The sequence below is a fragment of the Staurois parvus genome, unplaced genomic scaffold (assembly GCF_062004578.1).
Source record: "Staurois parvus isolate SC_StPar_1 unplaced genomic scaffold, SC_StPar_1.0 ptg000499l, whole genome shotgun sequence".
In the NCBI taxonomy this organism is placed as follows: Eukaryota; Metazoa; Chordata; class Amphibia; order Anura; family Ranidae; genus Staurois; species Staurois parvus.
Window position 1 is genome coordinate 4,092,469 of NW_028318295.1, and position 14,707 is coordinate 4,107,175.

General features: G+C 42.1%; 1 protein-coding gene across 3 annotated transcripts in view; it reads left to right on the forward strand.

Moving 5' to 3' along the window:
• RPGRIP1L (RPGRIP1 like) overlaps nucleotides 1-14,707 on the forward strand; it is a 433,499-nt gene that overhangs the window by 167,942 nt on the left and 250,850 nt on the right. For all 3 annotated transcript variants that reach the window (XM_089689846.1, XM_089689845.1, XM_089689847.1), the window contains exon 9: nucleotides 1,380-1,453. In XM_089689846.1, coding sequence (XP_089545972.1) covers nucleotides 1,380-1,453 — 74 coding nt within the window. The remainder of the gene's footprint in view (nucleotides 1-1,379; nucleotides 1,454-14,707) is intronic.

Consider the following 14,707-nt stretch of genomic DNA (forward strand, 5'->3'; position numbering starts at 1 on the left):
GAGAAAGTTTTAAAAGCAGCGTAGGGAATTGTTTTTGGTCTGGTTGCAGTCTGGAAAAGGCGTGAGGTAATCCTCTCCCTGACCGAGCCCTCGGTTGATGACCGGGAGTGACTAAGCCACAGTTGGGTGGCATCGTCCAGGGCCTTGGAAATCTGTTTGGAGGCGGGAGCACTGCTGAACAGAGCCAAATGCCACTCCACCTCTTGTCGTAAATCCGAATGGTATAGGGGTCTCTGTACAGTGCTAAGTGGGCCTGGTGTTTCAGGGGCCGATGAGCTGCTCTGTTCCTCCAACTCCTCCTGTGAAGCAGAGTTCACTTCTGGCGGAGCAGTGTTCGCTTTAAGCGTAGCGCAGTGTGCATCAGATGAAGTGGGGTGCGCATCCGCTTGGTCCATGGCCATAATCTCGTCCAACAGTTCCTCTCTGGTCTTGGAGCCAGCGATACCTCCCCGAGCGACAAGCAGGCTTTGGAGGGCTGGCTTCCGCAGGTCCCGTATATCCATCTGGCTGAGCAGGGACGTCTCCGTAAAAAAGATGGGTTCCCGGTTTGTGGTTTGGACTTTCTCCGCAATGAGGAAAGATCCCACCACTGCTAACCAATTGTGGCGGAACCGTTCCGCCTGGGCTTCCTCGTGCGGAGCGATGCGCCTCAGCCAATGGTCCCCTTTTCCAGCAAGGCTTCCAGCGCTCTGCCAAGGCAGGTATTAGAGCTCAAAACACTCCCTTCCCTGCTCTCCCAAACCACGAGTCGGAACTTCGTGTAGGGTGAAAAATGAATGACTCTCTATTAAACACAGCTCAGTATATACAGCTTCACCCCACCCCCACCAGACAGCCTGGCACCCCACCCACAACAAAACCCTACAACCAACAATACAGTATGAACTGTATTAGAAGTGAAAGACTACAAGGTCACATTTCCCAAAACAAACAGTGTAGAATGTCTGTGAAACATATACAGCTTTACAAAGGAGAGAAAACTGGAACAGAAAGGGCAAAATGTTATCACAAAGGGACGGTTCGTCACATTAACTATTTAGTGTTTTGTGTAGGGGGGTGTGCTAATGGGTGATTTTTTTTTTTTTGCCTATCCCTTTACGGTAGTGGTAATAGGTTTTAGAAAATAGGGTGCATGTGCCTCAACATAGGTTTTGAAGAACTTTACTGGCAGCCCGGCCGACTTAGGGTCCCTTTCAGTATATTTAACATGCCAAATGTGTTGATTGATTCTTCTTGAGAGACTTAAAAACATATTATTCTTTTAATATTATTATTATTTATCATCAAATTAATGTCAACATATGGTTAGTGTTTCTCCAGAATGAACTGTATTCTGCTTAGTTCTTTGGTCCTTCTAATGTGTGTTTTACCCCTTTTAGTTACAGGGTCGTATCAGTGATTTGGAAAAAGAGCGTGATCTGTTGAAGGAAAATTCTGACAAATTGTACAGCAGGTATGAATGTTCATTTATGTGAACAGATAATATTTACTATACCCAGTGTGGCTATATATAGTCCTGAGCAAAGACAGCAATTTCTGGGATGTTATTTTATCTCAGCATGTGCTTGGTAGACAGTAACTGGCTGTCCACTGTATACTTAATCACAATCAGTGCTTTTTTCCTGAAACCTCTGGTCGCCAAATATTTAAAGAATTGGTCAATTCTAATTTATTAACTCCTAACCATTTAGCCATTAAGAATAGCAAATTGTATTAAATCAATATTTTCTGGCGCTTTAAATCATTTTAAGAATTACATTTTCTATTTATTTAAATTCATACTGAATGAATGCCCTCATTGTTTACGATGCCCTCAATACGATTGTTTTATAATTGGTAAAAAAAAAAGGTTAAATCTTGAAACTTCAAAGGGAACCTATATGCCCCTCGTTCAACTAGACTATGCCCATCATGGCCTTTCTTTTTTTATTGATTGTCAGAAAACTACATGGTATATTTACACCCTTGAACTTACAATACTGTACATTAGAATGCTGTTTCTTTGAATTTCTCTTAAACTCAGGACAATATTTTTAGCATAGCTAGCAAAATCATGCGTATAAAGCCATATGTATATAGTATTTTTTATAGATGTTAATTTAGGATATTATTGAACATTAAACCTTAATCCTATATCCACAGTTGATCAAGAGAAAGGCAAAAAAAAAAACCCAGCAAAGCATGTTTCAATTTGCTCCTGCAGGGTAAGAAATTCCTTCCTGATCCCCCGAGAGGCAATGGGATATTCCCTGGATCAACTTTACCTATAAATGTTCGTATTCAGTTTTATTGTTTATCTAGGAAAGATTCCAGGCCTTTTTTTTTTAAAGCAATCCACTGAGCTGGCCAGAACCAACTCTTGAGGGAGTCTATTCCACATTTTCACAGCTCTTACTGTGAAGAAACCTTTCTGTATTTGGAGATTAAATCTCTTTTCCTCCAGACGTAACTAGTGTCCCCTTGTCCTTTGTGTTGACCTAAGGGTGAATAACTCTACACCGAGTTCACTATATGAACCACTCATGTATTTATACATGTCATGATCATATCCCCCCTTAATCTTCTCTTCTCAAGAGAGAATCAGTTCCTCTAATCTTTCCTCATCCTGAGTTCATCTATGCCTCTTATCAGTTTGGTTGCCCTTTTCTGCACTTTCTTCAGTTCCCCAATGTTCTTTTTGTGAATTGGTACAAAAAAATGGAACTGCATATTCCAGATGAGGTATTACTAATGATCTGTACGGGGGTAAAATGATATCTCTCTCTCTGGAGTCTATATCTCTTTTAATACAAGAGAGGATTTTGCTTGCTTTAGAAACCGCAGCTTGGCATTGCATGCCATTATTAAGCTTGTGATCTACCAGAACCCCCAGATCCTTCTCCACCATTGATTTCCCCAGTAGTACTCCCCCTAGTATGTAGGATGCATGGATATTCTTAGCCCCCAAGTGCATACCCTTCCATTTATCCACATTAAACCTCATTTGCCACATAGTTGCCCAATTAAACAGTGCGTTGAGGTTGGCTTGTAAGTTGGAGACATCCTGTAAGGGCGTTATTCCACTGCAAAGCTTGGTGTCATCTGCAAAGACTGAAACTGTATTTTTAATCCCAGACCATATATTGTTTACAAATATGTGAAAAAGTATATTTACAACATCACTGTACCTTGGGGTACACCACTAACAACCCTAGACCATTCAGAGTATGAATCATTAACCACTACTCTCTGAATACAATCTTTTAGCCTGTTTTCTATCCATTTACATACCGATTTTTCCAAGCCTGTAGACTTTACCTTACAGCCATGTGTGTCAAACCCTTTTGCAAAGTCCAAGTATACCACGTCCACAGCCATCCCTCTGTCCAAGGTTTTGCTCACCTCCTCATAAAAAGAAATTAGATTTGTGTGACAACTTCTGTCTTTCATGAATCCATGTCTGTTGCTTAAAATATTTTTTTTCACAGCAAGAACTCATGTATGTGGTCTTTTATTAAACTCTCTAGTATCTTCTCAACTAAACTAACTGGTCTCTAATTACTTGGTAAGGATTTTGATCCATTTTTAAATCTAAGCACCACATTGGCCTTACACCAATCCAGTGGTACTATGCCAGTCATTAAAGAGTCCTTAAAAATGAGAAACAATGGCTTTGAAATGACAGAGGTCAATTCTTTAAGGACCCGTGAGTGTATGCCATCCAGTCTAGGTGCTTTATTCACCTTTATTATGGCTAAAAATTTCTTGATCATATCAGTTGTGAGCCAATGTGGATCATCTGGGGCTGTGTCAGTATCATGCCCATTATGAACAAGAGCTCCCCCATGCTCCTTTGTATACACAGAGCTGAAGAAGGTATTTAATAAATTTGCCTTCTCTTTGTCCCCAATCACCCACTCTAGATTATTTTGTAAAGGGCCTACATTCTCAGACCTGACCTTTTTACTATTAATATATTTGAAGAATTTTGGGGGGTTTGTCTGCCTTTTGCAATCTGTTTCGTTTTCAATTTTTGCGGCCTTTATTTCCTTTTTACATATTCTGTTACACTCTTTGTAATGTTTAAACAATAATAGCATTCCTTCATTTTTATATGTAATAAAAGCTCTTTTCTTGTTATTTATAGATTTTTTAACTTTGGCCATAAGCCACATAGATTTGAGCAGCTCTCTTTGGGAAATCAGATCTCTTAAAGTTGAGCATTTTTATTTTTCCCTTATGTGCTTGTTGTTTACAGATAAAAACAAATGAATGAATGAAATCATGTTACAGTCACTGCTACCCAGATGTTCTTTTATATGGACCTTATAATAAGCTCTACATGGTTTGAGATTATCTGGTCCAGCAGAGCATCATTCCTAGTTGGGGCCTCTATGAACTCCACCATAAAATTGTCCTGTATTAGGTTTATAAATTTGTGCCCTTTAACTGTTCCTGCAGTGCCATTACTCCATTCAATTCCTGGGAAGTTAAAATACCCCATTATTATCACTGTCCCAGCTCTTGCAGCCCTCTTAACACTGTGTGGCATATAACAAACTGCAATGATTACCTTTGTAGTGCGTGCTCCCGTGTGTAGTTCCACCCATAATGCTTTAACCTCATCACACTCCCATCAACTGGGTCCTCTTTCACACTCGCTCTGAGATCACTTCTCAAATAGAAACAGACACCACCACCTTTCCTTTTTACCCTGTCTCTCCAAAGGAGAACATAGCCAGGAATATTAATGGCCCAGTCATGTGAAGAATGAATCCAAGATTCAGCAATACCAATTAAATCATAGTTCTCTTTATGCACCAAAGCTTCCAACTCACCTATTTGTCTGGTATTGGTGATGGGTACCTTCTTATCACCTGCCATAGCCCTCCCCCGTCTTTCCCATTCCACCCACCAATAAGGATTGACCCCTATTTGATCTGTCTACCTCATTATAATTGAATGCTCCCTCCCTCCTCGATCCTACTTTAAATACTCCTCCAGCCATCCCATAAACCTCTCCTCTAGCACAGCAGACCCCCTTCATTTAGGTGCAAACCATCTCTAGCATATAGGTTTCACCCCAATGAAACATCAGCCCAGTGCTCTAGAAACCCAAATCCTTCCCTCTTACACCAGGTCTTTAGCCATGCATTGATTTCTCTAATCTCCCCCTGTCTTTCCTGAGTTGCACATGGCACAGGTAATATTTCAGAGAATATCACCTTGCAGGTCCTTCCCTTCAACTTGCAGCCTATTTCTTTAAATTGATTCTTAAGCAGCCTTCATCTTCTATGTATTCTGTCATTGGTTCCAACATGGACCAAGACAGCTGGGTCATGCCCAGCCCCTTCCAGTAATTTATCAACCCAGTCCAACACATAGCCGAACCTTGACACCAAGGAGACAGCAAATTATTCGGTTGAGGTGATCCTGGTGACAAATTATTCTACTGTATCAGTCCATCTGATTATAGAATCCTCTATTATCACCAACCGTCCAGGCCTTCCTGCACTACCCTCACCACCCCGCCCAGATGGTCTGCCCTCCCAGCTGTTAGGGATAGCAGTGATATCAAGGGCTGCCACCCCTGAGCTTCCAACCCCCACATCTTCACTTAACTTGGCAAATCTGTTTGGGGGCTCAAACCCAGGGCCGACCTTTCTTTTCTATGGGCTCCTACCACTCCTTCTTGATACAGTAATTCCTATTCCTACCTGATAAACCTGACTTGCCCCTCGGTCGGCGATTCCGCCTATTTGGAGACTCAACTCTGCAATTTTGAATACACCAGAAAACCAGAAATTCATATTAGATGCACATGACTTATTTTTTGAAACCAACATTACCCCAGAAATTTCTATTACCACACTTTGGCTAACATATAAGGCTTATATGAGAGGTATCCTCATCCAATTGACTTCTCGCGTTAAAAAACAACGATCTCAGCAAATAGACCTACTCCTTGCTTCTATACGTAGAAACGAGGAGATTAATAAACAGAATCCAAACGCCACCATAACCGCGGCTTTAAACCAAGATAGGGACAAACTGCCCTTTTACACGTTTATGATGCGAACCTCCAAAGAACAAAATCCCAATACTATGCGCTTGGTAATAGAACTAACTCTTTTCTTGCCAAAACCATTAAACAGAAACAAATTAAAAACAAAATAGCCACGATTCAACATCCTATTTCCAGTATCCCTCTATCTAATCCACAAGACATAGCTGATGCGTTTGCGTGTTACTATCAATCGTTATATAACATAAAAGATGACCCTGACACAACTCAACCAACAAACCTGTCGATTGAGAATTTCCTAAGCCAAACCGAACTTCCCCATCTTACACCTACTCAATTAGCCTCCCTCTCTGTGCCGATTTCACCTGCAGAGATCGAGAAAATCATAAATAAACTTCCCATGAACAAATCTCCGGGAAACGACGGCTTTACCAATGAATTTTATAAAAAGTTTGCGACTAATCCCAAGCCACACCTATCTAACCTCTATAACCACGTTGCTTCTAAAGGAGAATTTCCTTCTGACATGCTACAGTCAATAATTTCTACTATCCCGAAACCGGGAAAAAACCCCCAATTAGTCCAAAACTATAGACAAATTTCACTACTTAATACGGATCTGAAAATATATGCCAAGATAATAGCTCAACGACTCCTCCCGTACCTTCCGACGCTAATCAAAGCTGATCAGGTGGGATTTGTACCAGGTAGACAGGCCCCTGATGCAACTCGTCGACTTATATCACTATTACACCTTCTTTAATCAAACAAACAACCTTCAATTCTCCTATCACTCGACGCAGAAAAAGCGTTCGACCGCATTCACTGGCGTTTTATGACACTTACTCTTCAAAAACTAGGAATTACAGATTGGATGCTATCAGCGATTTTATCCCTCTACTCCAAACCTTCAGCCAGAGTCCTCACTAATGGTACGCTTTCACAACCATTTCAAATATCTAATGGTACTAGACAAGGCTGTCCCCTCTCCCCCATAATTTTCGCCCTACTTATCGAACCACTGGCATCCAACTTTAGAAATGATCCCAATTTTTCAGGGATTAAATTTTTTCAGCAAGAACACAAAATCCGCCTTTTTGCGGACGACATTATTCTAATGATCACGAACCCCTGCATATCTCTCACCTCAATACGCTCACACATACAAAACTATGCAGATGTATCTTATTACAAATTAAATGAAACCAAATCTTCAATTTTAAATCTTCATACTCCTCCACCGACCCAAGCTCTCCTTGAAAAACAATTCCCCTTTAAATGGGAAAAACACAGTATCCCATACTTGGGGATTAAACTTACCTCCACAACCAATCAACTCTATGCAGAAAACTTTAAACCCCTAATAGATATCATACCACAAGAACTTAGGAGCTTGCGTACAACCACATTATCAATGCTAGGTAGAGTAGCTACTATTAAAATGTGTATATTGCCGAAGATATTATATATCTTCCGTACATTACCTGTACCTATACCCTCCTCCTTTTTCTCCGTAATGCAAAAAATTCTAAATAAATTTTTATGGAATTCTAAACGGCCCAGATGCTCTACAAACCTTCTGATCCGCCCGCCTTCCAGAGGAGGAGCTGGTCTCCCACATTTAAAATCCTATTATCAGGCGGCCCTACTAGACCAGCTCTTCTACTGGTGGCACCCTACTCACGAAAAAATCTGTACTATTATGGAGCCCTCCAGATATCCACAAGGTGCCTTAACAGATTTGCTATTCGTGCCTCGCACAACACAGATTGGACATACTCACACACATCCATGTATTCAGGCCTCATTAACAGCTTGGCATGAGCTCTTGACATGCACTCAGTCACAGAAAACTAACTTACAAATCCCGACTCCTATTTCCGCTCTGCAATTTCTATCCCCTAATTTGAATCTAAAATCCTGGAAAGAGTTGGGTATTTGTCATATCCAAGATATTTATGATAACCATGAACCCGAGTCATTCCAGACACTTCAGGAAAAATTCCATCTTCCCAATACGGAACACTTCACTTTTATGCGAATATTTCACTTGCTTCATAAAACGACTATGCCTATTAAAATAGACCTCCCAGCTACTGCACATCACTTCCTTCACAAGACCAATTATCCAAAGAAAGGGATCTCTACCTTTTATACATTACTAACTGAAGCATATTTCACGACCCACTCATCATCCCTTACTAATTGGGAGAAGAACTTCCTCTCCCCAATGACCCCACAATCATGGCAAATGACTTTTGCCACTACATACAAAGCTTCGAAATGTAGCTCCCACTGGGAATCATATTTAAAAATTCTCCACCAATGCTACTTGACCCCTGCCAAATTATCCATCTATTATCCGCAGCAACCAAAAACTTGCTGGAGACAATGTGGTGAAACTGGTTCGCTTTTTCACGTACTATGGTCTTGCAAGTCCTGCAAATCATATTGGAACAAAGTGTTCCAATTGATCTCCTCAGTCACAGACTCATCTACGACTCTTAACCCGGGATTAGCTCTTCTACATCTAACGATAGAACAATTCCCTGTACGCTCACGCACCATTATCATACATATTCTAGCAGCAGCCAAGACTAACATTATGAGGCTTTGGCACTCTACGTCACCTCCTCTACTAGCCCGTCTCATTGCTGACCTCAATTTACAATGTGAGATGGAAAGAAGAGCGGCCTTTCGAAACTCTTCTTACCACAAATTCACACTACACTGCTCTCGATGGCTAACACATCCCAATTGCTCAATTACATGATTACGAACCTTATCCTTATGACATGCTGAATTTGCGGAACATGGTGCCCCTTCTTCCCCCCTCCCAGTCTTTTCTATACCCGTTTTCACCCTCTGTTTAATTCCCTCACGTTTTTCTACTCATTATGATGGTTCACAATCTAATGAGCATACCTCTCTTATAAGTATGATTATGATAAACGAATTCCCAGCCAGATGGTGGGGGTTTAGTACCTCATTCTCACTTCATTTTCTGTTATTTCGTTTATGTGAACCTTGCACTTGATTATATCTAGATATTAACGTGTTTGTTTAAGACTCTAAAAATTTTCAATAAAAACTATTTGAAAATAAAAAAAGTGTAGTGATGAAGGGAAAGGAGACCAATACCATTTTGTTACATGAAGATGTCTGAAGCAGATGGGGAAATTCTGGTTAAAATTGATGTCCCCTTTAAAATGTGTTGCTAGTTCTCCTTCAACTTTTACTAAGCTTTATAAACACAAATTTGAGTACCCTTTGGCCCAGCACTGGTTTCTGGTTGATGCTGGGTGGCAATTGAAGATCCTGGTGCACAGTTTACTGGTCTGTGGTTATGTCAGTGACTGGAATTAGGATTGCTATGTATTATACATACTATTTCCTACTGCAGCCCCACAAAGTGAGCAACCTATGCCAACTTTTTTTTTCAACTCCACATAGTTGGGAATCTAAATTAAGGCCATTCCCATGATCATCCCACAAAGTCTTTCATCTTGTCTAACCGCAGGCTGTGCAAGGCGCCTTTGGTTTTAAGAAGCAGCAGAACAGAATATGTTTGCCTAATTCCTGAAACATTAGGGCAAGTGATCTGTGTGTCACTACCATCTAACTTCTAAACTCTTACACATCAGCAGTTGTTTGCAACCTAATTTTTTCTTTTTAGAAAAATAAATATATTTGAGGTATGAAACTTTTACAAGATGGTTGCCATAGGAAACAAACTATGTATAACATACAACACAAGTTGCTCAAGGAGTTGATATCTGCCCATGGCTGAAATCTTGTTTAGAAATATAGGGTAATAACAAAGAAACTAAATTCTCTTTAACTGAAAAGTATTTTATATTAGTGACCTTTTGAACTATACCACAAGAGACATGCTTAGGTATGTGCCTTCATGAAGTAATCTGTTAGAAAAAAAAAATTGTTAACTGTAATCATTCTCTTTGTTAAAGCGGTATTAAACCCCAAAACAAGAATTTATTATATTGCAGCCTACCAATTCTTAAATATGGTGGTTGCATTTTTTTCCCCTTTTTTAGACTTTTTTCACCTGGTAATCCTCCTAGTAAGTCTGTTGTATTTCAATTTACTTTAACAGACCAAGCTGTTAAAAGAAAGTAGCAGTTAGAGGGTTGAGACGAACCATTTCACACTGACAGGGGTGCTTGCAATGATCAGTTTGTATTCTTTATGTAAAACCTTTGTCTCCTAAAAGAAAAAAAAAACTGCTATAATTGCTTAGAAAGTGTTAGCTGGAGTTCAGCTTCAGTTGAACCATCTAAATCTGCTAGTCTAATGCTACCCTCTCCCCAGACTGACAATGCTGCTGCCCAAAGGTGTCTGCTTTACTACTTCATCTAGAAAGCAGACACCTTAAGACAGGAAGTATATTACTGGTTGGATCACCCAGTAAAAAAATGGGGAAAAAAGCCTAAGGCAAAAAAGAAAACCAATGCAGCCACATCATCGAAGGATTGGTAAGCTGCAATATATTAATGTTTGTTTTTGTGTTTAATACAGCTTTAAGTTCCTGTAGATCTTTGCACACCCGCTAACATATAGCATCTTTTACTGTCTGGTTACATGAGAAAGAAGCTAGAAGATGTGTTTTAATAGTTAAATAATTTTGCATTCCTGTGCGAATGACATGCAATGACTGTGCGGTGCGATTTGAGCCATACATTTTGTATGGCTCAAATTGCATCACATCTGCACCAAAAAGACGCAGAACCTTTTTTTTTTACCCGCACGTGAATCACATCATATGTGTGTTCTCACCCATGCAATGTGATTTCTGTAATTGCATCGTGTTTTGCAATTTGTTTCGGGGTGTCATTAATTTAACATTGACACCCGCACCAGATCGCATGAACACCATGCGATTGCAATGCGGTGCGGGAAACGCACCTCATTAATGTGAACCCAGGCTCAAGCTCTTGAAGTGTGTGTAAACTCTAACAATGAACTTCTCTTACTTGCTCACTTTGGGTCTGCAAATTATGCCATTCAAATTATTTCTATTTGATAACAGCAAAAAATGCCCCTTGATTTTGCCAGAAATGTTGTGAGCTTATAGCTTCCTGTTCTCTCAGTCTGTGGACAAGGAGGGGTTTGGAGATGGGGGATATAAGGAGATGCCTATTTATTTTTAACTTTGTAATCGACAGAAATGAAGACGGCAGTGCTAACAACCCATGCTTTGTAATTCAGTGCCAAAAATAACTTTCATTTCAAAGAGGAGGTAGGGGCATATTATATTCCTGACACATCAACAGGTATTTTTCTGTACTTTTGTGTGTCTAAAGGGATAAAACATAGGGGAACGTACACAAACAATTTAAAACCTTGAAAAACAATTTAAAAGCTTAACTCTAGTTCTCACTTGCTCCATCACCTATTATCCCTGAAGCGCCCCCCCTTTTGCCATTTTTTTAAATACCCTTACAAATACCTTAAATTCTGCAGTCTTACAGCTGGTCTGGTAAAAACATGTGTTTTCCCAGCGGTTGTCCAACCTCCTGGACTGAACAGCACTTACATGCTGACGTGTGAATGCTGCTCTGTCCAGAAGTATTGTGGTACACAGGTTATGTCCTGGGCCAACATGGATGATGCTTGCCATCATTCAACCTAGACGGCAAGTGACACGGGACCTTTAAGATTTGGAGTTACATTTTAAAACATTAATTTGGAGTTTAATGTGATCTATTATTGGATGGGACTGACCTTTCAATGTGTTTCATTCATGGAAGCTGTAGTACTGCTTTTATAAATGGGGGAGGTAGGTGGAAAGGATAGGCATAGTCAGGCTCTCTTGATGAGTGCCTGTCACAGCTCCCTTAGTTCTGTTAACCCCTGCTGCACCGGAAGATTGCGGTGGCAGATATGTGAGTGGGGTATCATAGGAAGAATGCTGCTAAATGAATTTTAAGTAAACTTAGGGCTTTAAGTCATTGCTGGATGTTGTTTCACAAGGTTACATATCTATGTCAGGAGATGAGCATAGTCTGCATATATTAAAAAAAAAAAAGCAGTCATAAAGAATGTGGTCTTATTTACTAAGCTTAATGACTGACAGTATTGAGTCTCTGATAGAACTAGAACAGGCTGGGGGCGTGTCCAAGATGGCGACCGGAGCGGCCGCATAATCCGGAGCTCCGGTGCCAAGCTTCTAAATCCGCTGCCATCCGTGCGGCAGCGGATCACGGAGTGACGGCGGAGGACCCGGGTAGTATCCCCGATCCCGGGGAGTCGGAACCCGGGTGATATTTCCGCCCCTCGTGGCGGCTGACGTTCGCGGCCTGGTGCGGCCGCGTGGGCCGGGGCTCCGACGCCACCCATCAGCTCTCCCATCCGCACCTGCTGCCATCCGGGCTGTGGGAGATTGCCTGGGGACATCCGCGGCGCCCTCTGCATTGCTGGGACTGGGGGAGAGACGCCGCTGAGCCTTGCTGCTTCCCGCGGTGGCGGCGGCATCTGCGGCCTACATCATCTGTCTGGAGCCTCCATCTGGTCACAGTGAGTGGGGGATGCGGGTGCCCCCTTATCATTAGCTCCCCCCACAGTGACTTGGGGAGTGGGCCTCACGTTGCTGACCCCGGAGCCTGCCATCTCCCGTAACCACGGCCCCTGTTGGGCTCAGAGGCCTACTGGGGCCTTAATATTGCCCCGTGGAGTGTCTCCCTGGAGGGCCCTGTGCTTGGTGTTGGAGGTCCTCTGCTTCCCACTTGTCCCTCTTGTGTCCTAGGTTGGGATCTGGTGCCATCATCCTGCTCCGGTGTGCTATATCTGCGTGTTACTGTGATCTATGTCCTCTCTACCCTTCCATGGCTTGATAACTATCTTTACAATATAATGTTCTCGCAGATGGATCTAACCGCATTCATGTAACTACAATCCTAAACCTATTTTGGGCGTTATAGGTCCCCTGGGGTTATAATCTCCATTCATTATCCTATTTTCAATTGATCACCCCCAGGAGACTCCCTGTATGCCGTCCACAAAGAAAAAAAAGGGACAAGCCCAGAAGTCCCTCACGACATACCTACTTAAGGCACACGAGCTTTGTAACATGTCTCCAGTCAATACAGAGCGAGCATCCCTGTCCGATCCCACACAGGATACCACCGCTCCCTTATCGGCCTTGGTCAGTGAAAATACACAGCAACCTACAAAAGGAGACTTGGAGTCCTGCTTGGAATCTATGTACGCCAAACTAGCCGCCAAATTTCAATCAGAATTGCATAAAAGCACTAATGTTCTCTCTCAGGAAATAGCCACATTGGGCTCCAGGACAGACCGCTTAGAAACCAAACACGATGAACTTAGCCTGGCCTATGGTGAACTTTCCAGAGAGCATGATCATTTACAAACGGCCTTTTTTCAACTACAGGCGCAGGTGGAGGACCTTGATAATCGCAATCGCAGGAATAATCTGCGAATCAGGGGAATCCCGGAGTCTATGTCTGACTTCTCCTTAATCGTGACCAAATTATTTCAATCACTCCTCCCGGATCGTGACCCTGGGTCTTTTGCCTGTGACCGCATCCATAGAGCCCTGCTCCCTAAACCTCCTACTGACAAGCCACCTAGGGATATTGTCCTGTGCATGAGGGACTTTTTGACCAAAGAGGAAATACTCAGAGCTGCTCGCAATACCCCTACGATCTCCTTTGAAGGCTCGGTCTTACAAATCTTTCCGGATGTTTCCCCGGCCACGTTGGAGAAGCGTAGAAAAATGAAAGAAGTCACAACGGTCCTGTTCTCAGCTCGTATCCGCTACAAATGGGGCTTTCCCTTTAAGTTGATTGTTCCACATAATGGGAGCACATATATAGCTACATCCCCTTCTGAAGGTAGAGCAATCTTGGCCAAACTGGGCCTAGCGGATGCCCCATCACCTCAACATCCACCCTCCACCCCTCGTGTCTCTCCCATTTGGCATACCCCATCTCCACGGAGAGATAGAAGGAGAGTCAGACAGGATCCGGGTTGACAGATCCATTCTCACTTGCCTATTACCTATTGTTTGACAGTCCTTGGTCTTGCCTATTGTCTTTTATGACTTTACCGAGAATTGAGACACAGGGATTTTGTTTCTTACATCTTACGCTGTCAGGATGTGTATTTCTATGGTTACTGCTATGTTAATTTTATAATCCTGAGTAATGTGTGTGCCTTGCATTGATAGCTGGACGAGTCAAGGTATAACAAGGGTCTTTGGTCCCTCTTAATTGCGCCCATTGGTTTATGGTTTCACAACTCTTTGACACATTACCCCACCCTGCCTCCTGACATGGCCGGAAGTGTCGCCGCCCGATTGAGGGGTGGCAGTTCCGTTTTCCATGTTTTAGGGAGACAGGGTTTGGGCCCATTTGGCCCCTTAATATTTGAACTTTTTGTTTTATCAGGTATGACAAATTTTCAGCCTGATCCATGTTCTTCAGTTACCTTATTTGTAGGAGCTCTTCAAATCTCCCCTCTATTGTTTTTTGTCTTCTTTTTTTTCAACACTTTAGTGCATGGGGATGGTGTTGTGTCGGTCTGTGGACATCATGGCCCCCATGTTGGGGCCGGAAGGTCCCCTGGGCTGGTTCTGCCACCTGTACGTCTGTCTGCTATAGACCTGCGGATTTCTATGTCTAGCCAATTAATTTTAGGGGATATCCTTGTAATGTGTACTTTTAT